This window comes from Zootoca vivipara, chromosome 6, assembly GCF_965207765.1.
Source record: "Zootoca vivipara chromosome 6, rZooViv2.hap1.1, whole genome shotgun sequence".
NCBI classification, from domain to species: domain Eukaryota; kingdom Metazoa; phylum Chordata; class Lepidosauria; order Squamata; family Lacertidae; genus Zootoca; species Zootoca vivipara.
The window spans coordinates 76,244,962-76,272,911 of NC_142589.1; the positions used below are offsets into that span (position 1 = coordinate 76,244,962).

At 47.5% G+C, this 27,950-nt stretch overlaps 1 protein-coding gene across 2 annotated transcripts; it reads left to right on the forward strand.

The window, feature by feature from the left end:
- Window positions 1-27,782, forward strand: CLPTM1 (CLPTM1 regulator of GABA type A receptor forward trafficking). 2 transcript variants are annotated; one of them, XM_088672678.1, is made up of 14 exons: window positions 1-332; window positions 6,370-6,488; window positions 14,375-14,498; window positions 15,437-15,595; window positions 16,927-17,044; window positions 18,671-18,756; window positions 21,049-21,169; window positions 21,745-21,989; window positions 22,407-22,500; window positions 23,152-23,342; window positions 24,130-24,225; window positions 25,019-25,154; window positions 26,133-26,300; window positions 26,910-27,782. In XM_088672678.1, the coding sequence occupies exons 1-14, from the start codon at window positions 318-320 to the stop codon at window positions 27,224-27,226; spliced, it is 1,989 nt and encodes a 662-aa protein (XP_088528804.1). In that variant the 5' UTR covers window positions 1-317; the 3' UTR covers window positions 27,227-27,782. The 2 variants fall into 2 exon arrangements, with proteins under 2 accessions (XP_088528804.1, XP_034974965.3); XM_035119074.3 differs by having other exon boundaries at window positions 1-78.
- The last annotated feature ends 168 nt before the right edge of the window (window positions 27,783-27,950 follow it).

Consider the following 27,950-nt stretch of genomic DNA (forward strand, 5'->3'; position numbering starts at 1 on the left):
AGGCAACGGCGCAGCAAGATGGCGGCGCCGGAGACGGAGGTGGTGGCGGCGGCGGGTCCCGCGTCCGGCCCTGAACAGGTAGCGGCCGCAGAGCCCCTTTCTCCGTCGCCCCCCTCGCGGGAGCTGCCGCTCGGCGGCTTTCCTTTCCCTGCGAGGGGCAGTTGCCCCTCCCGCCGCCCTCCTTTTGCCCCTCCCGCGGACGAGGAGGGGGGTTAGGTCCTCTTCTGCCCCAGCCCCGCCCTCTCGCCAGTCACGTGACGCCCTTCTCCCTACCTCAGAAAAAAAAATTAATTAGCCTCCAGGGGCGATTGCCCACCATGCCCCTTCTCCAGGTCAGCTCTTTTTCTTATTCATTTCACTCTTATATATCTGGTGCTTTTTATTATTATCGCCTGCATTTTTCCTCACAAGACGCCAGGGGTGGAGTTGTTTTGTGGGGGTGGGGAGGAGGGGTCCACACACGCCCAGCCCCCGTTTTATTCTCAGCCGGGCTCAGAGAGGCTTATGGCACGAGTGAGTAAGGGTCGCAACCCTGTGATTGTAGCACGCCCTCCGTCTGCAGAGAGTCCCCAAGTTCAATCTCTGGCACCTCCAGGTAGGTCTGGGAAATGCACCTGCCCCGAAACCTCCGAGAGGTGCTGCCAGCCGGTGTAGGCGGTACTGAGCTGCATGGGCCAATGGTCCGACCAGATGCAAGTCAGCTTCTGAAACGGCCCCTCTCAGCCTTGAGGGTCGCCAGATGTTCTTGAACTACATACAACTCCCCATCAGCCCTGACCAGCCACGTCTCCTAGGAACCATGGGATTTGTAGTCCAACAATGTCAGGCACCCAAGGTGGAGAAAGGCTGTTCTGAAGTGGTAAAAATCACTCCTGGTGCGTTTGGTAACCCGAATCAAGTCAGGTTCATTTATAACCCACTTTTCCTTTAAGGAGACCATAGTGGCATGTGTGGTTCTTGCTCGCACACATGCAGTTTTATCTTTGCAACAGCTGTGTGAGGTAGGTTAGGTTAAGCAGTAGTGACTGGCCCTGAATTCCTGAAGGAGTCTCATGGCCTAGTGTGGACTGGAGCTTAAATATAGAAAGCATAAGAAGATAGCGAGAAGACATTCCAACTCAGACACTTAGTCTATTAGCTCAGTATTCTTTATACTGACAGGCTGTAGAGTCTCAGACAGGACTCTTTCCTATAGGTTAGAGTGAAACTGGACCTTCTGCATATAAAGCCCCAGAATATGAGCCTGGGTTTCATCAGTCTGTATAGGTGCGCAAGTGGCAGTTTTTACCCTGCATCTTGCCACACTTCTATGCCTGAAAGGTGTATAAATCCTTAATTCTTGGGGACCTGGTTCACCTGTAGTTTCATTGTTTGTATATACAAGGAAGGAAGATTTTGCCACTTGTCAGGCACAATTTGTAGTAAAACAGGTTGCCCAAATTGCCTCATGGAAACCATGCAGTGAACTTCATGATGATTAAATGAGTCACCCATGTCTCTCTGTTCAATGTCCCACACTAGCCATTGCTTTCTTCTTGGATGCGTCACACGGTGTTGCTTCAGCCTCAACACCCCACTTCTCTTGGGTCCACCTTTTCCTCCACCCTTTTGATCTGGCATCCATCTTGTTCTCTGAGTTAGAAATTCTCGCCTGACTGTCCCTGGTTAGATAGATCAGATTTCTCAGGTGTATGTCAAGGAATCACTTTCATCTCAACGTCCCCCTCTGGGTATTTATCTTTCTGCTGCTAATTGGTCTCATTTGCAAATTGCTCCTGCCTTTATCCTCCATAAAGAACCAACAAGTTCTGACCAAGATAGCTCACTTGGCCCTTGCCCCCATCTTTTATGGCAGTCTACATTTCTCACTGTGATCTCCTTTCCTTGGCTGATTTCCTCTCTTGTCTCCAACTGACTTTCATGTTTCTTCCCATTTCAGACCATGGTTCCTCTTCTCCAATCTCCTTGGCAGTACTGTCAAAAGCATTTTGTCCCTGAAATTTACAGGTGTCACTCTTTTTTCTCCATCTAGGCTAAGAGTTCACCTGACATTCCTTTCAACATCACTCATTTCTGAGCTTCCTACTTCAGGAATTGTTTCCCTTTTTTGAGGAATTCATCTTTCGGTTCCCTACTAAGGAACTGGTTTCCCCCCCTCTTCTGTCCTCCTTCCAAGTTAAATTTCCTCTTCGAGTAGCTGCCCATTCTGCCTTCTCTTCCCCCCCCCCACATCTGATTCTCATACCTTTCTGTAGGGGAAACAGATGCATGAGCATGCAGTTACCTTTTTCATCTGTTAGATGCTTCCCCTTAACTGCATCTAATCTGCTTTTGCAGGTATTGTCCTCTTTTATCTGTAAGGAGGCTCTTGTCCGACAAACAAGCACCTGGCTTTCATGGGGAAACTTGACATCATGATCTCTCCTCTTCCCAATTGTCTGTTGATTCTATGAATATATACAGAGTCTGCCCAAAATTTGTCTCATTCTAGACAGCAGTGCTCCGTCATCTACTGCCTATTCTGGATGAAACAGCTTATTTTTTCCCTGTGTGTAGTCTCATCTCACCCAAAGTCAGTAATTCCTGCATGATTACTGTGACACATTTGTGTGCTGTGAGATGTAATAAATAAATAGAATAATTATAATTTGCCGTCAGCTCAAAGCACTCAGCCCATAGTGCCTGCTGGGTACCTGCATGATTTTTTGCTCTACCCTTACATCCACTCCTCCTTCCTGGGGAAGGACAGTTGTGGCCCATCTCAGCATTGGATGTGATTGGATAATTCAGTTGCTCCTGATGCAGAGATGAAGGGAGTCTGTCCGTTGCATCTCTTATGTGAGTTATTGCTCTGAGCTTACATTGAGAAGAAGCACTTGTAGAACAGTGACTGTCTCAAACACAGGTGAGCTTTTCCAAGTGTGGGAAATTCTTAACACTTTCATTTTCTGAAAGCAAACCACTTCAGGTGTGTCTCCAATTATAATTTAGGGAAGTAAGTTCTAGTGTTGTTGGCTACAGGTGTTTGGGGTGAGAGGATGGGGGGGGCGGGAATTCCCATTCCACACCTTGTTTTTCCACCGTTTGCTGGGAAACAGCCCACACAGGGCCCACAATCCTTTTGTTTGGCTGCCATCCATGTGTTAAAAGCAGTGTTACCTTTTAGTGTCCTCCTCCCTCCCCCTCATCTTGGGATTCCCCAGGTACATTTACCACTTGGATCATTCTTGCTACTTCCCCTTTATCCCCACCCTCTTTTACCATCTAAATTTTTACATAATACCCTTGTAATGAAATCTGTCATGCATAATCTGTCATTTTAAATAAATGATCTAAACATAAAATTGAATCCAGAATCAAAGCCTTAATTCTCTCAACAATATTGAATGTGGATGAAGAGGCTCATATTTTGGCCCTCCACCATTATTTTCCTGAAAGGAGATTGAATCATAGAATTGTAGAGTTGGAAGGGAACCCAAGGATCATCTAGTCCAGGGTGGGGGGCTGGACTAAATTTTGAAAAAAAATATGAAGGAATTCCTATGCCCCACAAATAACCCAGAGATGCATTTTAAATAAAAGGACACATTCTACTCATGTAAAAACACCAGGCAGGCCTCACAAATAATCCAGAGATGCATTTTAAATAAAAGGACACATTCTACTCATGTAAAAACATGCTGATTCCCGGACCGTCTGCAGCCTGGATTTAGAAGGCGATTGGGCCGCATCTGGCCCCCAGGCCTTACTTTGGGGACCCCTGATCTAGTCCAACTCCCTGCAATACAGGAATTGTTTTTAAAACAAATCTTATTTATTATTTTTTCACAAAGAAAAAGTATATGCAAATTTTAACATAAACCATGTTACTTTATCAGTTGACTTTCCATCGTCCCCTTCCATGGTCTCCATATTTACCCTTAAAAATGCTGCATATTTCGCCTATACTATTCAATATATTTAACCTATTTATCTTATCATTCACACTGTTGCTCATATTTCAAATCCTGCTCGTGTTTTCATCTTGCTATAATAGTTCTTTAAATACTCAATAACAATACATGAATCTTTTGCCCAACATGGATTGGGGTGCTTTAAGAGTGAAGAACTAAGATGATAATTTCATTTGTTTTTAAATTCAAATGGAGTACCAAAAAGAATTTGCTGACTTAAATATTCACTTAATGTTATGGGCTTACTTTACTGACCCTGCGTGCCTGTTGGGAGAGACTGGGAACATGAATTGAGTTTCTCATCTGAAAAATTGGATTAATAGTGATGAGGTGCTTTTCTTCTGGGCAAATTTGAATAACATAAATCATGTATGCCTTTCCGTCAGATCAGATCATAATAAGAATTAGTGATTATGTGTTTTCCCCTAAGTACTCAAGGAACTTTGCATATGTTTCAGTAATTCTTAGAACAACCCTGTAAGATAAGCTAGTGAAAACTGGTTGGGGCTAGTATATAGATTGACAAGTTACTTTTAACACAAGCCTTAATTAAAAGGTCCTACATAAATTTAGCAGTGATATGCTGGTCGAGAACCGTAACAATAAATAACTAACTTTAGCAGTGATGAAGTAAGAGGGCAAATTCTTTTTTGTATCAGCAGGTAATAGGATCTGGACCATAGGAAAGTAACTGCATAATTTTTTATAGTGAAGGTTAATAAACAATGGGATCTGTATTAAGACTGGTACTATTTAACATTTATAAATGATCCCATAGTTGAGTATGCAGATTATTCATTGCTTTTTATGTGGTGCTTGCCTGCATTTAGTTGAACCCCAGGCTTCTAAATGCAATGAAATAAATAACAATTGATGAATAATCAGAATAGGATAAACCCAAGCAGCCTGCAGAGAGTCCCCAAAGCGTCTGTGCAAACTAGGTAAATGGGAATGAAATGACAAATGAGATTTTCTCGTGAGTGTAAAGTAAGGCACCCACAGGTAGAAAATCTTAACCACATAGAAACATGGGGGGTGTAAAGTGTCTGTGACTATCTATTAATATATATTGGGGGAGGGGGTCATTGTCGATAACTTACTGAAAATGTCAACAGGGTGAGGTTGTGGTAAAATAGCAAACTCAAGAATTGATGGGGAACAAAATGGCCACTGCTTTGATGCCCTTCTATAAAAAGATGCTGGGATATTGCATACAGGTCTCTCTCACACACACACCCCACACAAAAAATTCTCAAAAGACATATTGGAGAAATGGAAGAAGTGCAGGTAAGGAGAGCCAAAATGATCACGGGGTTGACAGGCCTTTGTTGTTGCAGAAAAGACAATTTTATTTGTGGCTTCCTTGTTCAGAAAAACAACAGGGCAATGAGAGAGGTTTATGAATGGTGTGCAGAATGGGGAAGGGGGAGGACAGATAAATTTTCATTCCCATCCCGTAATATTAGAACTAAAGGGTAGATTAAATAGATGGTAGTCAATTCAGCCAGTGTGGTGTAGTGGCTAAGAGCGGTAGACTCCTAATCTGGGGAACCGGGTTCGCGTCTCCGCTCCTCCTCCACATGCAGCTGCTGAGTGACCTTGGGCTAGTCGCACTTCTCTGAAGTCTCTCAGCCCCACCCACCTCACAGGGTGTCTGTTGTGGGGGAGGAAGGGAAAGGAGAATGTTAGCCGCTTTGAGACTCCTTCGGGTAGTGATAAAGCGGGATATCAAATCCAAACTCTTCTTATTCTTCTTCAGGACAGATGGGGGGGGGGGGAAAGGGCAGAATTAACTTCTAACAGGCGAAGGCTGAAGACTTTTTAAAATTCAAGCAGACATTTCAACCAAAGTTTGATTTTATAGTTTAACTTTCTACTTTTTGTACTGTATCCTTGCAAACCTCGTAGTGATAACTATAGTTAAGCAGTATATAAATTGTTTAAATATAAATAAAATAAAAATAATACTGTAATTCATGGCCTGCTTGTGGCTTCCTGGAAGCATCTGCCTGACTGCTGCTGGAAACGTTGATGGGCTCGATGGCCTTGATGCAGCTGGGCTCTCCTTACCCTGTTGCTGTTATTCCTATATTTCAGATGGCAGACCAAGGCTGAAGGATGGCGCCTTGCAAACTTACGGCTGAGTTGAGATTTGAAATGGGGGTTATTTAAACCAGATTTCAAGCTCTCATCCACTGTGCTATCCCAGCTCATTGTTGTACAACACTTTGCATCTAATTATAAATCTTGTTTTCTGGGAATCTGAACTCATTCCTGTCCCCGGGTGGGGGGGGGGGTCCATGCTGCCGCAAAAGTGTCTCTTTTAAAAAAGTCACAAAGTTTGAACCTCTTGGCTTCTTATGACAAATGACTTTTGCTGATTCCCATCTTCCCGTTTTTCTCCCCACCTTTATAGCAAGTGACCAGCAATGGAACTGCAGGGGGAGGTGAAGCGGTTGCCGAGACTCAGCAGCAGAACCAGCCCCAACAGCAAGCTCCAAATGCTTGGCAGGTCATCAAAGGAGTGTTGTTCAGGTGAGATCTCGACTGCTCTAGAACTGCCGCGTTGTCATCCAGTGTGTGTATATATCACCCTAGAGGGTAGGGTGTGTATGTTTATTTGGTGTTTGTCCTTAAATTACTTGTGCTTGGATTTACATGTCCTGGGTCAAGTTCCTGTACTTCTACGAAAGCAGCCAATACCCACTGTTTTCATGCATCTGCAGGGCAAAACCCACTATAACTGGTGCTTCTATACCGCTTCAGTATATTCCAAGCACTTTTTGATATTTTAATTTTTTTAATATTTGTATCCTGATTTTCCAACAGCGGTGTTGTGCTCAAAGCGGCTCACAGTAACAACAAAAGCATTAAAAGTTAGCAACATTTCAATCTATCATAATCCTGTCAAAACACAAGAGCATACAAAGCAAATGCAAACACATTCAGCAGACAATACAAACTCATAATGGACTCAAATGATCAGAAATGGCTTCTGAGCACCAGCCCTGTGCCAGCAGACAATACTCTTTATTTACAAACATTATCTCAGCCATTCTTGCGATATCCCAGACATACTGCGAGTTGGCGAGGGGATAGTGGCTTGACTGTGGCCGTCCAGTTAAGTTTATGAAAGAGGTGGCATTTGAACTAGGGACTTTTATTGACTCCTATCTTGGCCTCCTAGGCACACTGTCTCAACTGCATAGCACTAAATGACCAACCTAAAGCCTGTTTCTTCAAGGTGAGCTGAAGTGCCTCTGCCTCTCACCTTCAGCTCAGATCCTCTGAATGCCCAAGGAGCATCCATTGGTGCACGGTAAACCAGCATGCTTCCACCTCCCCGCATCACCTTGGAGCTAGAAAAGGGAAGTGGAGCCGTGTGGGTTTTGCTCTGTGCCAGCGGGGCTTCTGAGCTCAAAAGAGCACCCATCATTGCGTGCAGAGACAGAGCAACCAATGTGCTTAAGGAGTGCAGGCAGGCAGAGCAATCTGATGCGCCTCCGCTCCCCCTCCTGGCTTTTCAGGTGCAAACTAAAGTGTGAGATGCAGAGGTGCAGTAGACTCGTAATCTCGCGAACCGGGTTCGCATCCCCACTCCTCCACATGCAGCTGCTGGGTGACCTTGTGCTGGTCACACTTCTCTGAAGTCTCTCAGCCTCACTCACCTCAGAGTGTTGTTGTGGGGGAGGAAGGGAAAGGAGATTGTTAGCCGCTTTGAGACTCCTTAGAGTAGTGATAAAGCGGGATATCAAATCCAAACTTCTTCCTCTTCTTCCCTCCAAATATTTGGGGCTAGAACTCCAATGCTGGCTGTAGCCCAAAACTACATCAGGGTTTGTACATCTACGAATTGGGGAGCCAGAAGTGGTGCAGCAGTTAAGAGTGTTGAACTAGGCCTCAGGAGTCCAGGGTTCGAATCCCCACTTAGCCATGAAGCTCACTGGATAACCTTGGACCAGTCACTGCCTCTCAGCCTAGCCTACCTCACAGGATTGTTGTGGGGAATTAAATGAGGAGAGGGAGAACCATATACACCAACCCTGAGCTCCTTGGAGAAAAGGCTAGATACAAATAATAAAATATCTGGAGGGCGCCAAGGTGAGGAAGGCAAGTGAAGCCTGTCAGGGGCTGTCTGGGATTTCAGCCAGCGTCTTACAGCTGTGTTTGGAAATGCCAGGGCTTGAACCTTGAACCTTCTGCATGTGAAGCAGCTGAGTTAAGAGTCCTTCCCCTTTCCAGAAGGAAGGGAGTGTGTGGGGCCAGCCTATAGGCCTGTGCCAAAGTGTGTGTAGTAAAGTATTAAGCTGGTTGCTACCCTAATTACCAAGCAGCATTCCCCTTTAAGTGAGCAGAGATCTTCATCAAGCACCTCTTCTCTGAGTTTTGGCAGCATCTTTCCAGGGCAGAGGTCTCCATAAGGCTTTTAACACCAATCATCAGAGCCAGCTCTTTTGTCACTTGGGATCTCGATAGTTTGGTTTATGGACAGCAGGTGATGAGACTGCGGAGAGAAATGTCTGTTCTTTGACGTCTGCGTTTTGTGTGAGTCAATGAAATCAGACCCTGATGCAAAGTGAGGCGCTGGGCTTCGGGAAGGAAGTGCCTGGTGGTGGCACTTCGCTGGGCTTCAGGAAGAAAGTGCCTGGAAGCCCTCCTACCTCCTTCCCAAATCTGGGAAAGCACCGACTAGGCTTTGGGAAGGAGTGGGGAGGACTCTAGGACCCTGTCGGGGCCATTATGCCTCCTTCCCAAAACCCAGTGCAGCGTCAAATGTTGCTGAGGGCCTCCCCAAAAAGGCTTCGAGGGCCACAAGTGGCCCTTGGGCTGCGTGTTGAACCACCCTGGTCCAGAAGTTGCTGGACCAAAGCTCCAGTCATCAAGCAGGTGCCTTCCCTGTGCTCTTCTCAGCGCCTGCTAAAAACATTCTTGTTTAGACTTGCGTACCCAAACGCTAAAGAAAGTCAAGGTACATTATTTATTATTCATAGAATTTTGTAAAATAAGCAATAATCCAGCAACATTCCAGATTTAATGTTCAGTCAAACAACTTGGGACTTCTCCCTCCCTCCAGGGATTCCTAAAAATTTCAGTTTGTGCTGCATAGCCTGATCACTCCATGCCTTCACTTCTTCCCAAAAGAAAACTAGCCGCCATCCTGAAAAGTTGAGGTGATTTCAGTCTGGTTTAGCATTTTAAAGTATGGTTGTGAACAGTCAAGCGGTGTATAATTTTTATGAAATGAATAAATAACCATTTCTGAGCTTTGGCTGGGCTGCCTGGGGCTGTTGGGAGTTGGATAACACCATCTGGAGGACCACAACCTCCCCATCCCTAGCATAGGAGAAGTTGCGACATGCATTGTAATCCTGAGCTTATTTATTCAGAGTGGCTTCCCATCAATATCAGTGGGCCTTACTGCTATAAGTAAGCATGCAGCCTTTGACTTGCAGGGAGAGGTCTTCCTAGCCTTCCAAAGGTGTCTTTCTGGGCTTTATCAAAGGCTTCATCCTCTTCATGCTGCTCAAGCTGGAGAGCACAGAAGCGTGGTTGTATTTGCTCCACTGTTCTGCTTTAGCCAATGCGTGTGGATCGATGGCACTCCTTAATACATGTGTGATGGCCTCTTGGGGTGATTGTGGTTTGTGGGAATGGGGCCTACTGATCTTTTTCAGGGTTGTGGTTCTCTTGCTGCTGGTGGTGGTGGTGGTTGGTTGGTTCCCCATCTGGCCTCTCCTTTATGGTACTCTGGGAGTGCACAGAGCTTGAAGCATGAGAAAAAGTTACAGCTAGTATAAGAATCAGAGCAAATTGAGAGCTGCCGCTTCAGCCAGGCAGAGGGCCTTCTGTGGCGCCCTCCCTGTGGAACGCCCTCCCTTCAGATGTCAAGAAGGTAAAGAATTGCACAACTTTTAGAAGACATCTGAAGGCAGCCCTGTATAAAGAGGTTTATAATACTGGATGTTTTATGTTTTCAGATATTCTGTAAGCCGCCCAAGGGTAGTGCAATAAATCCCCTGGGCGCCAGGCGCATTTTGCGCCTAGCATGGGTCCAATTGTAAACATGCTGAGATCTCTGGGCACCAGGATGGCGACTGATTATTATGAACTAATCCATCTCCATCGTGCTGACAATATACACAATTCATTTTCAGCTTTGTAATCCAAGGGGGCGGGGAAAATGGCACCTAAACATTCCATTGTGGCGGCTGTAACCTAGGTTTGAGGTGCCATTTGGCGAGTAGCTTAGGTATCCGAGTTTCTAACACTGTTCACAGGACGAGTAATGGTTCCAGAGGGCTCTGAGATAAGTTGGTCAGGTAGGGCGGAGTTGACTAAATTGAGTAACGCTCTTTCAGATACTGCTCCTTTTGTAGCACTCGCCATCTAGCCACTTGCCCAACAAAATGGGCCCAGGAATAGCATTAGCAGGAGCCACCCTTTTCTAACGCATTCAAATGTCCCCTGAAGAGCAAGGTGACCAGGTGGGAAAGAGAAACCAGAGAGTGTTTGTGCCATTTCCAAAGCAATTATTGCTTGGGATGCTATATTGGCTCTTTGAGCTGTGTCAGCAAAACGTTTTGGCATCTGTGCAGTGCCAGCTGAGCGATGAACTTCCGTATGATTAGAACGGTTAAAACATTTCAATTTATTAATGCAAATCAGATTGGAACAGGCTCGGCGCTGGCATGTTCTCCCTCTTCCAGAAATGGGCAAATGCTGCAGTAATGCACTTCCAAAATTGTGTGTATACTTGGCAAGGCCCCCCCACCCCACCCTGGCTGCTGAAATTGATCCAGAACATTGCTTTGAAGTTGAACGAAATAATCCACCCTTCATTGGGCTCAGCATTTTCCAGATGGTTGTGGCCCATTTTAAGTGGGGAGCCTTAGAGGAAGTCGCAGAATAGAATAAATGATTCCATTCTTTTAGGTCAGTAATTCAGAACTGTTCACAACCAAGGAAAACAGGCTTTCCACAGGCATTGCTGCCCCTCCTGCCACACATGCCTTAGTGAGTCACCTGTGGCATAAAAGGAAGTAAAAATGGATCAGATTTTTGTAAAGCTTCCCTGCCAAATTACCCGGTTCTTTTCCAGTAAGGGCAAATCTGAAGCAGAAACAGCTTAGCTAATTAACCTCCTGGCTTAAAACCGATTGATTGGCTGGCTAGATTTGTGTGTGTTATGCACTGTGAAAGCTCCTGAAGGATATTTGACAGGGGCGGTGGGGAAGATCTTGAAGGAAGGTGACATTGCCTCTTGGGTGCATGAATTTTGAATTAAGAGATACCGGTCATTGTCTGGAGAAGAGCAAGGAATTTGCATTTTCCCCCATCAGATTTGGGAAGCTGGCAACACTATCTGGCCCTCCTAGGTTTGTGAGTTATACAGATGATTCATGAGGCAGCGGAAGCCAGCAGTGCTGTGGTTCTGTCTTCCCAGTTGGCTGATTATCTTCAGCTATAATTTTAAACACACTTGCCTGCGAATGCCGGAAGAGACGTGCGTAGCTTCTTTGCAGAACCAGACGTGCTTATATATGCAAGGCAGGGCTCCAGGGCAGGGGTCTGGGTCTTTGAGGTCCATACATTCTGAAGCAAGCATACCTGAGAAGTAGAATAAGCCTGTTGTGCAAGATGATGGACTTGCCTCGTTAACCATGTTGTGTGTGTGGTTTCAATTGACTATCCATATATTCAGTAGAGCTTCTGCCAGTCTCTAGTATACTCCACCATACGGGTAGCATATTCTCAATATACAGAAGCGCAGAGTGCCTTGTTCAGAATGACGCCACATGGCCATGTTTTGTGCATCATCATGGGATGGGGGGAAGGGATTGCTACAATTGCATGCACGTACCGCAAGTATATCTAAATCAGGGCTGGTGAACATGCAGCCCACAAGGCAGATTTGACCCCCCAGACTCCTCAAATCATACCCACCTGCCCCACACCTGATGTCATATGTGACATGGGGTGGGTGGAAGGAAGGAAGAGACTCCGCTGCACAAAACAGGATTGAACTCCCTGAGCATCATCTAATGCATGGGGAGTTCACTCCTGCTTGGTCACCTTGCCAGCCAATGTTGCTAGGTGGGTGGAACTGCCCACCTCTCAATTATATGACATCACGAGGCCAAACAGTTAGAAGGTGGGCGATCCCACCCACCTGTGATAGTAGGCCTGCTGGGTGGGGAGATGAAGATCTGGTCCACTGGGCCAAAAAGGTTTCCCACCCCTTATATAAATGTAAACCTGAAAGTTCTTCTGACTGGTGGGCAGTATAGACATAAAAAAGAAAGAAAAAGGGGAGTAAATCCTTCGCCAAAGAAAAGCGAGGTTTCAAAGGGGGCCAAAATGTATTTAAATTCCCACTCAGCTGGGAAGCTCTCCGGGTGACCTTCAGCAAGTGTTGAAACAGGTATTACAAAGTTGATTTCGAGGCAACTTAAAAGTACAGTAACAGCAAGTTCTCAATGCGGAGCTTTTGTATCCTTTGAGTTGGGGTGGTGGCAGTGCATGCTCTGTGTGTGCATGTATTATTCACACATAGCCCCGGACTCGTATCTTTGCATGCAAAATGTTAGCAATAACAGCAAAGAAGGTGCACATCAAGAGGGGTGATGCCACCCTAGCTTGCCACATTCAGTTCTGCTCATGGTATCTCTCCGCCTGCCTCCCCAAAGGATATTGCAGAAGCAGAGTTAGCTCAGATGGTAGCATTGGAGCGAGGAGTCTAATAGAAAGGGACAATGGGGGATGGGGTTTAAATAAGAACGGGCAAGGGCAGGGGGGAGGGAAGCCTGAGACTCTCCTTTTTACCAATTTGACACAATGTAAACACAGTGAACAGAGAGCCAGCTCCATATTCTCTTATCTCCAGCTCTTTTTTGTAGGAACCAGAGGGAAACTGGTCTAAATGGCTGACTACTGTACCAGGGGTGCATTTGGGGCGGGGTGGGGGGTGGGGTCCTCTCTCCTGCAGCCACTCTCCTTGAGTCCTGGAGAGCTGCTGCAAGTCATTGTTGCTAGAAGGACCAGTGCTTGATGTTTTCTTCCTGTGTTCAAGCCAAGAGAAAGGACTGTAGTGGTACCATGGTGGAGGGCTTCAGGGGGCAGGAAAATAATGCCAATCCATTAGAGGTGTGTGCTTCTTTTTTTCCTGGATTGGTTGAACGCAGTGGCATGGTGGGAGGAACCAGCTGGGAAAGCCCCGAGGGACTGGTGGTGGGACGGCAATGGGTGGTCAGAGGGAGAAGACTGGGAAGAGGAGGTGTCAGAAGCTGAAGAGATAACAGGGCTTCGTGATCGGGGGGGGGTTTCCTGTGGCAGAGGGAAGTCCAGAACAGAAGAGGAGGCAGGCCGAGAGGTGGAGAGGAGGCAGCCTGGTGAAAAGTCACAAGTTTCTCTCCATCCAGAACCAGAAGAGGCCTGAAGAGGGCAGAGCATAGCTTCATGCAGGTGTAGTCTCAGATTGCTTGGAGAAGACCCTGGATAGGAGGGAACTTAGGCAGCTCTGGGGAGGCGGAGACCTTCAGTCAACTCCTTCATGGGGGCAAGACTTGCCAGTGATAGGTTGCTGCGCTCATTAGGCCTGACCCTCCTATGCAGATCCTGTTTTGCTAATAAAGAGTCAACTCCAACTTGCTCTGTGTGATTTACTGTTGGCTCGCTCCTGTCGTCTGGCAAGGGCGAGGGAGAGCAATATAGTTAGGCTGCCCCACTGCTGCTTGTTCTGCCTTTAAAGTGCTGGGATAAAGTCTCGTGGACACCAGCAAGTGGGTGCCAAAGGAGTGGCCAAGGAGGTTGGTGTTGCTGGCAGCCTTCCGGCAACTTTGCAAGATTGGTATGGATGCTACAGTTCTCACAGTTTCTCTAGTTTATGGCCCCCAGGGCATCCCATTGTGCCACCAGCAGAACCTCTGACCCAGAGTCCCACATTATTTGCCATGCCCACCAGGGACTTGGGGAGAAAAGGGAGACAATGCATGCAACAGACTCTTGCTGTCCCTTCTCCCCTGCAAAACTCTCCAGTTTCTCTCAGGTTGCTCCGGTTCTCTCTTGCCTGCTCCGGTTTGCCTGCTTCTCAGTAAGCAGCTGAGCTGCATTATAAGGGGAGGGCTCTGCCCACTCACTTGCTGCTCTTGATTTTGGGAGCAAGGGGATAAAGAGGCCTTTGGGGGGAGGAGCCAGGGGGTGGAGCCAATGTGTCTGCCCTTCAGCCCCTTGTTTAGTTCAAAGTATGGCCCCTGCGAACAAGCAGGGTTATGATATTTGACACAAGTTCATCTTCGGGAAGCTTCTCTTTAATGTTGAGGCTGTTAGCAATTTCTTTGTGCAGTAGCTGCCTCTAGAAGGAACAGCCAACTTATAACTGCATCTTGTATTGATTCTCTACTTTTCTCCCCACCCCCTCAAAGGATCTTTATCATTTGGGCCATCAGCAGTTGGTTCCGTCGTGGGCCGGCACCACAGGATCCAACCACCACTGGCGGAGCACCCAGGGCGCCCAGCCGCAATCTCTTTCCTAAAGACACTTTAATGGTAAGCATGACCCGGAACTTGGGTTAGTTGGCCCCAAAGTTTGCAAAGTGTAAACAGGTATGCGCTCAGTATGTAAAAGTACAATTACGCGCCTGTATGATCTGGATAGAAATTTTGCAGCCTGCAGAAATCACGGAAGCTGAGCAGATTTTCAACATTTCTCTCATTCTGTGTATTCTGTTCTACCAGTTTTACTGTACTACATAAATTTATTATTGAAGCTTTTTTGACACGACAAAATTTTTAAAGGGGGAAAAGAGACAAAAGAAAAGAAAGAGGGCTTCCAATTCTTCGTCTGTCAATTACATAAAAAAGGATTATTCAAAACGTTTGCTCCACGGCACCATCCACTAGTTTTACCATATTGCATCTTTTGTTCTGTCACTACTCCTGGAAGTCTTGCACAGCAACTCATCAGCCACCTGAAAATTGAGCAGGCATTGCCCACGTGCTTTTCAGTGTACCTTTGCAGCCATGAGGGTGGCTAGAAACTTGCTTTTTCTCTTGAATGAAAGCTGTGATTCCTGGGTAGCTGATTTCCCCCCCTGCACTGTTGAGGGATTGCAGTACAGTGGTACCTCATGTTGCAAACGGGATCCATTCCGGTGGCCCATTTGCAACATGAAGCGCCGCATGTGTGCACGCGTGTGACGCAATGCGGCACTTATGCGCAAAGCGTAATTTAGCTCTTCTGCACTTGTGTGCAGGTTACGGATGCGCCAAACCCGGAAGTAACCCGTTCCGGGACTTCCGGGTTCAGCGCGTCCGTAACCTGAAAAGACGCAACATGAAGCGGACGTATCATGAGGTATGACTGTAAATGCATAGCCCTGATCATCGTATCAGTAGAAGAAGCTGAACATTTGCCTGTGTATATTCATTTATTGCAGCCCATGATGTAGGCCTTCCTGCCTCAAATAATGCTCTTCTCCCTGCAGGATCTTCATGTCTATATATCAGAGCATGAGCACTTTACAGATTTCAACGCTACCTCCGCGTTGTTTTGGGAGCAGCGGGATATTGTCTATGGGGACTGGACCAGTGGCGAGAATTCCGACGGGTGCTATGAACACTATGGAGAGTTAGATATTCCGGAGGTGCGTGAGCAAAGCATGCCACTGGCCAGCTGTTCGCCAGCTGCACTCGAGCCAAGCCCCCTGCTTCAGACCTCACTTTTCTCCCTACTTGTCTGCAGTGGGCTGCCTGTACTTAAGGGTACTCTCCATCTCCAGACACCAGAAGCAAAACTGCTTTAAGAAATACATTGCCTGGACTGGACTAGGAAGCATCTCCTCTTCCATGTTAGAGGCAGTAATTCCCCTGTGGTGTAGTGGTTAAGAGCGGTAGACTCGTAATCTGGTGAACCGGGTTCACGTCTCTGCTCCTCCACATGCAGCTGCTGGGTGACCTTGGGCTAGTCACACTTCTCTCAAGTCTCTCAGCCCCACTCACCTCACAGAGTGTTTGTTGTGAGGGAGGAAGGGAAAGGAGAATGTTAGCCGCTTTAAGATTCCTTCAGGTAGTGATAAAGCAGGAAATCAAATCCAAACTTCCTCTTCTTCTCTACGTTAACGAGATTATAGAGCTAAGGGAGAGAGACTGGTGTGACCCACTGTCTGAATGTCCAGTACTGATTTTAAAGCCATTAGTGGTGATGATCCTTTATGAATGCAAATAGGGGCATCACTCCATTCTAGCACCTCAAAAGTCTTACCCAAGCTCCTAGCCCAAGTGTGGGGAAACCTTAGGCCTGCCACATGTTGTAAACTACAACTCCCATCAGGCCCAGCAGCCATGGCCAAGGAGGATGGGAGTTGTAGTTCTGGAACAACTAGAGCACCAAAGGTTCCCCACATCTGACTGACTGGCAATTTGAATGGTGAAGCCCTCTTGGAAGACAAGGAAGCAGGACAGGATGGGTCTGGGGGAAGCTTTCTGTCTTTGGCCTTTTAAAATACTAGGTGCTCAGAGAAGGCTTGGAAGGGAGTGGAAACAAAGCGGGAGTGGGGAAGGAAGGAGATGCCAGAGCTACTGTTTGACATTTTAAGGCAGACAGTCCTTAACATTAGGAGTGAGTTTGTATTTTTATATTTTGCTGGAAGCCTTCCAGAGTGCCTGCCGCAACCCAGTCAGATGGGCAACATATAAATCTGAAGAAGTGTGCATGCACACGAAAGCTTATACCAAAATAAAAACTTAGTTGGTCTTTAAGGTGCTACTGAAGGAATTTTTTTATTTTACTTCGACCCAGACCAACACGGCTACCTACCTGTAACCATATATTATTATTATTATTATTATTATATTCCAACAGCTGTGGCTTCCTTGACCACCTCCTCCCTTTGTTTCATTCCCCCCCCCCCAAAAAAATGTTTCAGTAAAATGGATGAGGCCAGTAATCCTATTGTGTTGATTTTTTTTCCCCAAGAGCGTTCAGCACAACGGTTCCATGTATATCCATGTGTATTTTACGAAGAGCGGGTTCCACCCCGATCCGAAACAGAAGAACCTGTACAGGCGACTCGCCACGGTCCACACGTCGCGAAGTAAGCCTCCCCCCCCCCCCCCGTCCCTCTTCTTTTGCCGGGAGGCTGCAGCCGGTGGTTGTGGGTAGAGATGTCTGCACTCAGCACTGTTCTCCCCCCTTCCCCCAGGGTACCTAGTTCCTCGCCTTCTTGCCACATCCTGCCACTTGCCCCACTGAGGCCCCCATTCCCAATTCCAGTAAGTGATTCATTTCCTCTCTCTCTCTCTCCCATCTCTCTCTCTCTCTCTCTTTCCCTCCAACCATCCTAGGGTGATAATAGGGGCTTGAGTGCTGCTGGGACTGCCTTGTCCTTTATGTGGCTGGTGCCTTTATGTGCAGTCAACACGGTGATGTTTGACGGGGGAACTGCAATCCTGCAAACATCTTTGGTAGCCACATGCTAGGAAGCTGCAGCGAGTTGCAGATTCCCAGTGCATATTTCCTGTGATAATGGATGGGTGGGGGGTGGGGGTCCCTCTCCCCACGCCAGAATTCAGTATGGATCGTGATGTGTGTTCTCTCATATTTGAGCACGCATTTCAGTATATTTTCGTTCAGTGGTTGGGGCCCTATGGAAATGCTGCTGGCTTTCAGCAAAGCTGTGTGTGTGTGTGTGTGTGTGTGTGTGTGTGTGTGTGTGTGTGTGTTTTGTTACATCTGGAAAAGGCAAGGGGGGGTATTTGAACCCATGAGCAAGAGCCTTTATTCTGCAGGGGCAATTCTTACTGGAACTTTCCAAATCTTGTATAAATTGAAGTGCTAAGTGCAGCACTGAGCATGTTCCGTACCCCTGAAAGTCTGCATCTGAAAACCAAAAATTCTGAGCTCAGAGTTAGTTTTGCAGGTCCTATGCTATATATTGCTGAGGGCAAAAAAATAAAATTTAAAAAATCTGTAAATTTAACTGCTAACTCACCTTTTGTGTTTGTGGTTCCACCCTGGGACAGAATAGTAGTGATGGGAGGGAGAGTGAAGGGACCAAGCAATTCATTGATATTATACACCCATAAAAACAGAAAACCATAACTGTGTTGGACTTGTTCCTTCTTCTTTTTGGTATATGTGTATTTGCAGAGAGGGGTTTGCTGCTCCTTTTTTTTTTTTACTGTATTCTTGCAGCTGTGCAAGAGTATATGAGGAACACCCCCTCCCCTGCATCTCTGTGTGCCCTACCTGAGGGTGGAGTGGGAAGTGGCTGCGCGAGAGCAGGCCTTTTCAGTGGTGGCCCCTGTCTGTGGAATCCTCTCCCCAGGGAGATGTGCCCAGCCCCATCATTGTCACTTGTTAAGTGCCAGGCTAAGACCTTTTCGCTCACTCAGGCCTTTGGTAATTGCCTCCTTCAGCAGTGTACATATTTTACTGAGGTGTGTGGGACTTGTCCTAGCATATTGCTGGATGAGCCTTTTATGCATTGTTCAGCGTTTTAAGGTCTATTTATTGCACTTGTTTCACTTTAGGATTTTTTTTCTTTTGTACAAAGTGACTGGCAAATGCAGTAAATAATAACGACAACGACCGTGAGCGATAGAAACCCAGGTTGAAATGTGCTTGTAGTTCTCGGGTTCAGGATAATGCTACTGTCTAGCTTTACCTGCTGGTAGTGTTTTGCATCTGCTTACCTTTCCTTCCCCTTTCTTCTTTGCAGTGATAAATAAGTATAAGCGCAGGCGGTTCCAGAAAACCAAGAATCTGCTCACGGGGGAGACAGAAGCAGATCCTGAAATGATAAAAGTAACAATTACTTCTTATCCCAGACCCCCTGCATATCTCCCTCCCCTCTCCGTCCTTCTTTAGCTGTCAAGGTCACAGGGTTTTCTCCCCCCCTTCCCATGGGGCTTCTGGCTAGCACACCTCCATTCTTTCTTTCCCCATAATTCAGCCTTCCCGGATTGTGAGGTTGGCAGCCCAAGGCTCACTGGCAGAGCTGAGCCTCTGACAAATCGACATTGGTGGCCAAATCACTATGCTTAATGTTGCAGAACTATTTCCATCATTCCTTTCACTTCCTCACTTCATAATACACTGAAACCCTCCACCTGCCGTCTTTCTTCTGAAGTGGGGGGTGGGAAATTCCATGAACCATTCTCATGTATTTACCGTGTTTCTCACATTATAAAACATCCCTACAAAATAAGGCATGGCAGGATTTTTCTGAGGTGGCAAAATATAAGGCATACCTCGAAAATAAGCCATACCGCAGGTCTGTGGCAAAGAAGAGGAAAAGGAAGGGGGCTGCTCGGAACCGGATGCTGCTGCTGCGTTAACCCCCGGGACCCGGCTGCAGCCTTTGCGCGCGGTGCGCGAAGCCCCGGGTCCCGGCAGGACCCTCAGCGCACAGTGCGCGAAGCCCCGGGACCCGGCTGCAGCCTTTGTGCGCGGCGCGCGAAGCCCCGGGACCCGGCTGCAGCCTTTGTGCGCGGCGCGCGAAGCCCCGGGACCCGGCTGCAGCCCTTGTGCGCGGCGCGCGAAGCCCCGGGACCCGGCTGCAGCCTTTGCGCGCGGCGCGCGAAGCCCCGACACCCGGTTGCAGCCTTTACGCGCGCTGCGCGAAGCCCCGACACCCGGATGCAGCCTTTGCGCGCGCCGCGCGAAGCCCCGACACCCGGATGCAGCCTTTGCGCGCGCCGCGCGAAGCCCCCGCTTGCAGACAGGCAAGCGCACGAACGAACGAGGGAGGTGAGGAAATGGCCAGGAGAGGTTTCCCACCCACCCCTCCTCCTCCCTCGGCCTTCACATATGGTAGCTGGGCAGCCAGTCACCGGCTCTAACTAAGGTATGGACTTTTTACCTCAGGCGGGGAAATGGGGTGGGGGTCGGTTGGCGGCGAGGGAGGGGCGGAAGGAATCTGAGGGGTTGCATTCTGACACGCATCTTGCCCCCGCCGCACAAAGCGGGTTGAGGATGTGCGCCCGGCTGAGGTGCAGGCATGGGGGGGGGGGGGGAGAGAGCAGCAAACGTTTCCTCAGGCGATCCGAAATAGCAGGGTGACTCCCTTGCCTGCCTGCCTGACTCAATCAACTCAGCAAAACCACCTCCGCTCCCCAGCTCACTGCCCGGTGTGGGAGCGAGAGGACACACACTCGCAACAGGACACACAAAACACGATAGCGGGGGGAGCTACTGCACTACCCATGTACTGTAATAAAAATAAGACATCCCTTGAAAATAAGCCATGGTGGGTTTTTTTGAGGAAAAAATAAATATAAGACATGTCTTATAATATGAGAAACACGGTATAGTGCTGGAAAGATAATATTGGACAGGGTGGGGTGAGATGAAGGCAGGGAGGAAATCTATTATAAACCGCTACAGTAAAAGCCTGGGTTTTTATTGAAATGCTTGGTCTGGAAAAGAGCTCTTTGCAAACTGAGGTTTTGTGGTTCATGCTGGGGGGAAATGTTTTAAGTGATGAGTTGAGGCTTGCCTGTGGTCTGCCCAGAAGCATCTGGCTGCACGCTGTTGGGAACAGGATGCTGGGCTAGATGAATTCTTACGTAATATGGAGGGAGTAGGGGGAGTGCCTTTGGGGGGTGATTTTGGCTCCCTGCCATCCATATAGAGCCTTTGGGGGTGTTGGCAAGTGAGTGAGAGTGCTATATTTAAGCCTCACTTCTTGCGTGCAGCTGACAGCATGGGGACTCTCTTAGTCCAGCCTCCACTACCTCTGTTCAAAATAAAGCTTTGCTGGTCACACCTGTGTCGCTTTGAATAGAGTGAGTGCTGAGACCCCTCCAGCTGCCACTTGGAAGGGCTGTGCTGTGCCTAAGGCTAGCCAGAGGCCTTTGTCAAGCATGTTGGCTTCTTCTGCAAGCCCGTGGCTTCTGGTTGAGCTAATTAGAGGGCCTCTTCCTTGGCATCTCCAAATATGTTCCAGGCTGCAGCAGCAAGCAGGAATAGGAACCATCCCTTCTGACAGCATAGGGTCAAAATTGCTTTGAAAACCTTGACTGTATGTATCTGCAGCAGTCCTGCTGGTGGGTTTGATGTGGAAACTGCTTGCAGTCCTTTATGCTTTCGTTGCAGAGAGCTGAAGATTACGGCCCTGTGGAGGTGATCTCACACTGGCACCCAAACCTCACCATCAACATTGTGGATGACCACACACCATGGGTAAAGGGCAGTGTTCCTCCGCCTCTGGACCAATGTAAGGACAACAGATAATTAGTTCCTCAGGCCGCTCGGGTCACAATATACAGTTGCAGCGGGGAGAGAAGAAATAAAAGCATGACCGTGGCATTCTCCCTTTTGCACACGAGCTCAGGCTGAAACCCGCAGCCTGGAAATTCCTTCCGGTGTGGAAAAAAAGGTCAACTTTTGCAGCCTGCATGGTTAATTTGAAAATTCAGGTTGTTGGGAAGTTTTCGGTTGTGCAAATCCACACACACACACACACCGAGCTTCAATTTGGTTCTCTTTATGGATGTGTTGAGTGGAGAGGAAAGCCTGGAGGCAGACGAAGCATGGAGAAAGGTGCACAAAATTATTTTGAAAGTGATATTTACGTGTATGGATATTTGTGCAAACCGCCAGCTCATGTAAAAGAAAATCATGCCGTGGTGCAATGCCGTTGTTGTGACACCATAAATTTCTGAAATTGTAAGATGCGGGAGACACCTGGGGTGCAGGGCTGTGGGGTTCCTTTTCTGTGTTCCGCTATGCCTCGGTGGCATTCTGGTCCAGCTGCCCAGCACGTCCCCCTTTGGACTCTCTTTGTTTCAGATGTGAAATTTGACGCAGTGAGTGGCGACTATTACCCCATCTTGTACTTCAACGATTACTGGAACTTGCAGAAGGACTACTTTCCTATCAACGAGACACTGGAGCGCCTTCCTTTCCGCCTGTCCTTCTGCCCGCTGTCCCTGTGGCGATGGCAGCTGTATGCTGCCCAGAGCACCAAGTCCCCCTGGAACTTCCTGGGGGAGGACTTGTACGAGCAGTCGGATGAGGAGCAAGACTCTGTGAAGGTGAGCAGGGAGTGATGGCAGCGATGTCGTTCCTCCGGGGGGGGGGGGAGCTGGGGGGGAAATTCACACCCGGCAACCAGCGCATGCCTTTGGTTTCAGATAGTAAATGGGTAGACAAGTCTACAAAGCTCAGGACACATATTTTCATGGCCCTCTAGAAGCTGTGGTGGCTCATTTACCAGAAGTGATGTATTTACCATTAACTCTGGAAATGTATACTTGATTCTGATCAAACTAAGCCTTCTACAGCAGAAAAACATCAGGAGGCTTAGTTTGGTCAGAATCGAGTATACATTTCCAGAGTTAATGCTAAATACTGTACATTGCATATGACTAGCATGCTTCTAATTTTGTATATTTTGGGGGGTGCCCTGAAAATGCCGGTCTTTCTCAGACCCTCTTTCTCCTTTCTCCTAGGTTGCTCTATTAGAAACCAATCCATACCTGCTGGCGTTGACCATTATTGTTTCCATTGTACATAGCATTTTCGAATTCCTCGCTTTCAAAAATGGTAGGTTCCAAAATATTTGAGCTTCTTCTCTTCTCTCCCCAACCCCCTTTCCCCCTCCTGCATGTTTAAAGTCAGAAGGTGAAGGGGGGGATGCCACAAGGCCCTAGTGCAGCTGCCTGTCTTCCTCCTCAGTGCCTTCTGTGCTTCGAGTCAAAGCCACCTCTGGCCAGATACCAGCCTAGCCAGCAGTACTGGAGGATTGTGGGAGGCAGATGGCGCTGTGGTCTTTGGCTTACCGGTCAGAAAGTTGGCAGTTAGAATCCCCGCAATGGGATCCCCGCATTGCTCTGTTCCAGCTCCTGCCAACCTAGCAGTTCGAAAACACACCAGTGCAAGTAGATAAATAGGTACTGCTGAGGTGGGAAGATAAACAGCGTGCGATCTGGCTTCCGCCACAGTGTTTCCTTGCGCCAGAAGCGGTTTAGTCATGCTGGCCACATGACCCGGAAAGCTGTCTGTGGACAAATGCTGGCTTTTTCAGCCTGAAAGCAAGACGAGCGCCACAACCCCATTGTCACCTTTGACTGAACTTAACCATCTAGGGGTCCTTTATCTTTTTACCTTTTACTGGAGGATTGGGCAGTAGCTCCAGTGAAAAGCTGGAAAGCATTCTTTTCCTTTTAAACCTCTGTTTGTCATCTTCCTTTTTAGATATTCAGTTCTGGAACAGCAGGCAGTCCCTAGAGGGGCTCTCTGTCCGCTCAGTATTCTTTGGAGTATTCCAGTCACTCGTGGTCCTTCTCTACATCTTGGACAACGAAACTAACTTTGTGGTGCAAGTCAGCGTCTTCATTGGGCTCCTGATTGATCTCTGGAAGATCACAAAAGTTATGGATGTCAGGGTAAGAGCTGGACAAGGGGGCAGTTATAGCATGAAGGTGTCTGCTCTCGTCCCCCACTAGAGGGAGAAAGAGAAACAGAGATAGACATGTTCATAGATGATCAGGAGTTGAACATAAGGTGGCCCAACCTGTTGATGACACAAAATTAGGGTAGTTAAAACAAAAAATAGGGATGAGATCCAAAAGGATCTCTCCAAGCTGGGCGAATGACCAGTAAAATGGGAGGATCACACGGCGGTTTGTGGTATAAAAACAATGAGAATATGTAGCATAATAGCAAACAAAACAGTAACACACAGTTTAAAAGGCCATAAGCTGGCTAACTGAACCAAGGCCTGGTTGAAGAGGAATGTTTTCACCTGGCACCTAAAGATATGTAGTGAAGGCACCAGGCAAGCCCCCCTGGGGAGAGCATTTCAGAAACGGGGAGCCACTGCAGAGAAGGCCTGCTCTTGTGTTGCCGCTGTCTGGACCTTTCATGGCGGAAGCACACAAAGAAGGGCTTTGGATGCTGAGCGCAGGGTCTGAGTCAGTTCATATGGGGTCCATGAGGTATTGTGGTCCTGTCTTAATGGAAGCAAGTGTAAAATATTGGGGCAAAAGAAACTAACTGATTGGGCGTGAGCTGGCAGTGACTGACTGGGAAAAGAAAGGACGTTTTGCCTCCCTTTGCATCATGGGCTTCACCTCATTTGTTTCAAGTTCGCTGGATTTCCTTCCCTCGGTGTCTGTCTCTTAACGCCTTTCCTCTCTCTGCTCTTTCCTCCCTCGGATAATGCTGCAACAGCTGGATCGGGAAAACAAAATTGCCGGGATCCTTCCACGCTTGACTTTCAAAGACAAATCGACGTACATTGAAACGTCTACCAAAGTCTATGATGACGTGAGTTTAGCGCCTGCTCCAGGGGAGGGTCCTCTCCAGATACTGTGGGGAGGGGAGCTATTTTCCATGGTGGTGATTTGTACAAGTGCGTACAAGTGTAAGTAAGCGTACAAGTTGTAAGTAAGCATTTTAGTCTGTGCGTACAAGTGTTGTCATTACTATTATTGTTGTTGTTAGTTAGTTACCCTAAGGGACGCGGGTGGCGCTGTGGTCTAAACCACTGAGCCTCTTGGGCTTGCCGATCAGAAGGTCATCGGTTCAAATCCCCGCAACAGGGTGAGCTCCTGTTGCTCTGTCCCATCTCCTGCCAACCTAGCAGTTTGAAAGCATGCCGGTCCAAGTAGATAAATAAGTACCGCTGCAGCGGGAAGGTAAACTGCTTTTCCGTGCACTCTGGCTTCCGTCACGGTGTTCCATTGCGCCAGAAGCGTCTTAATCATGCTGGGCACATGACCCAGAAAAGCTGCCTGTGGACAAACACCAGCTCTCTTGGCCCGAAAGCAAGATTAGTGCTGCAACCCCACAGTTGCCTTTGACTGGAATTAACCGTCATGGGGTCCTTTACTTTTATCTTTTTTTACCTGGGGCAAACTGCAAACATCTAAAATGCAACTTTGAAAACAGACTAAAATGCTTACTTACAACAAATGCAATGACAACCAAAAAAACAACACAGCAGACCTGCACGTGGGTGGCTAGTCAGGCACCTCTGGATCTCCCTCCGTTTCTGATTTTTCCCATTGTGAACTTTCCTATTCCTTCTGAACTTGTCTCAATTTGTTCACCTTTGCAGATGGCTTTCCGGTATCTCTCCTGGATCCTCTTCCCCCTCCTGGGTTGCTACGCTGTTTACAGCCTCCTCTATATGGAGCACAAGGGCTGGTACTCCTGGGTTCTCAGCATGCTCTATGGGTTCCTGCTGACTTTCGGTGAGTAACAGGAGTATTCCCAAAGCAGCGTTCTGTGTGGCACGGCAGCTTGCATCTCCCCAGGTGCGGCACTGGGCATCTCCATGTGGATTATGTTCTCTTCGCCCGTTAACCCAGGGTTGCCCCAGACTCCAACGCTTTCTCTCTTTTTTGATAAACAGAAAAAGCAAATCTCTAGTTGTTCTGGAAAGAAAGTTATGGGGCAAAATGCGCAGGAACTTCCTAAGCAATTTCTGTGCAATTTCCTTTCCTTTCAGTTTCAATTTGCATACCACCTTTCTATACTGTATTACTATGCACAAGGCGGTTTACAGTTTCTTTGTTGAAGAAACAGCAAAGATCGCGCACCTTATAACAATCTGATCCAATCTGAAAATGTCATAATGAAAACTTAACTTTAAAATAAGCAACTTATATTAAATAAAGTAACGTTCAATAATCCATTAGGATATAATAGTACACAATAAAATTAAAGGTCAGCGAATACTAATTAAACAAGAATTCACTCTTCGCAATTACAGTAAATAATTTCTAAACTATAAGCAATATAAAATAACAGAAATGAGAGTGGGGGTGGTTTGGCTACCTTGTGTATTTTTTTTCCTGGTACTGAGGAATGCTCCCTGTGCCTATTAGACAGCAACAGAATCAATCACGCTGTGTCTGTCTCTGTGTGTGTGTGTGTGTGTGTGTGTGAGTGATCAATATTGTTTGATCTTCACAATCTGGACCAGCAGGACATAGTTGACTTCCCCTGGTAAGCAAAAGATTCCCGGGGATGGCCATGTCTCTATTTTTCTGTTTTGTCATCCACCCCACCCCAGGACACACTCAATACTTGGAAGTGCACCCACTGGTCAGAAAAGGTTGCTAACTTCTGCTTTAACTACTACAGCATTGACCTTTTTCTTTTCCTGCCTGCCTTTGTTTTTGTTTTGTTTGTTTGTTTGCCCTGCCCTGCCCTGTCCCCCCTCCCAGGCTTCATCACCATGACGCCTCAGCTGTTCATCAACTACAAGCTGAAGTCTGTTGCTCATCTGCCCTGGCGGATGCTCACCTACAAAGCCCTCAACACCTTCATCGACGACCTGTTTGCCTTTGTCATCAAAATGCCCATGATGTACAGAATAGGCTGCCTTCGAGACGGTAATTTCTCTCCCTCCTGCATCTCATTGTATTCTCCCACCCCCCCTCCTGCTTTATCTCAGGGGAGCTTTTTCTATGACTGCCCACCCCGAACCAATGATATCTCAGTTGGTAGAGCGTGAGAACCTTAATCTCAGGATCATGGGTTTGATCCCCACATTGGGCAAAAGATTCCTGCGTTGCAGGGGGTTGGGCTGGATGACCCTGGGGGTTGCTTCCAACTGTACAATTCTGTGATTCCGTTGCATGTTTCCCGGACAATGTGCAGACTTCTGTATTCATACAGGTTCCTGCTTTTATATATATTTATATAACAGAGGAACCTGTATGCTTACAGTATTTTTGGAAATATTAAATAAATGTGCCAAATGGGCTTCTAAGAGGTCTGAAATAGCTCAGTCGGTAGAGCATGAGCCTCTTAATCCCAGTCATGGGCAAAAGATTCCTGGATTACAAGGGGGTTGGACTAGAGGACCCTCGTGGTCCCTTCCAGCTCTACAATTCTGTGATCCTTGGACAAATCGATGGAAACCTCCGAGCTAAAGGGCCCCGCTCTCTCTCCTACCCTGTTGTAACGCCTGGCCTTTCCTCCCCCTTCTCCTCCTGCAGATGTCGTTTTCTTCATTTACCTCTACCAACGGTGGATCTACCGGGTGGATCCGACCCGCGTCAACGAATTCGGGATCAGCGGGGAGGACCAAGGATCTCGGACCGCAACGCCGAGCGTTGCTCAGCAGGACGGTGGCCCTGCAGTGCTGGCCAACAGGGCCGTCAGGGCGATAACGGAGGGCCCGGCAAACGGTGCCCCAGCAGCAGCGACAGAGAGAGGAGCCGGCGACATTCCCGCAGCCACCTCTGCGAGCTTGCCAGAAGGCGTGGCCGAAGCACTCCCTTTGAAAACGGCGGAGGAGAAGAAGAAAGATTAACCTGCTCCCTTGTTTATTTTTTAAGATCCCTAACCTGACACTCTCACTGTTGGATAATGGACAGAAAGCAAAATGGGTGGGGGGCAGGGTGGGGGAGACAAGCAGAGTTGCTTCGGCCCTCCAGGGTCCAAAGCGTTTTATTTTCTATTCCAGTAAACTCGTGGCGGCGGCTGGGGGGGGGGTTGGGAGAGCCGGGGGGGTGGGAGGAAGACCGCTTGAAATGTTGGTGGAGTTCGATGTGATAAGCTGTATCCATGAGAGAGAAACCTCACCTCACCCACCTACCTTCCCCCCGCCCCTCCGTAAATCTCTATGTTTAAAAGCAAAACTCAAACCAGTAATCATTGTGACCTCCATGCCATTGTGCGGGTATTTAGGACATTGTTATTAAGGAGTTTTCCTCCAAGTTGTGTCTCCGTTTCATAAAGAGAGCTGGTGATCAGAACAAAACATAGCAAAACACAGTTTCTCATCATTACATCCTAATAACAGACTCTGAATTTAATAAATTCATATGGGTGTTTTTAAGTTAAAAATAATAATACACCAAACAACCCCTCCGCTTCTTCCTCCTCCTGTTTCTTCTCACAAGGTTTTAGGGTAAGGAATTTCCTCCAGGACTGTGCATGTGTCCATGTGTCACTGTGTGTAAAATTCAGCTTTCATTTAACAGCAAAATTCAGGTTTCTAACACAGTGTTAATTATGTGTGAATTACTTCCTTT

Bases quoted from the DNA above. Each gene is read 5' to 3' on its own strand.
- CLPTM1 (XM_035119074.3), top strand. From the start codon at position 19: ATGGCGGCGCCGGAGACGGAGGTGGTGGCGGCGGCGGGTCCCGCGTCC. The intron at 6,489-14,374 runs GTGAGATCTCGA...ACCCCCTCAAAG, and splicing joins ATCAAAGGAGTGTTGTTCAG to GATCTTTATCATTTGGGCCA. The intron at 22,501-23,151 runs GTAGGTTCCAAA...CTTCCTTTTTAG, and splicing joins ATTCCTCGCTTTCAAAAATG to ATATTCAGTTCTGGAACAGC.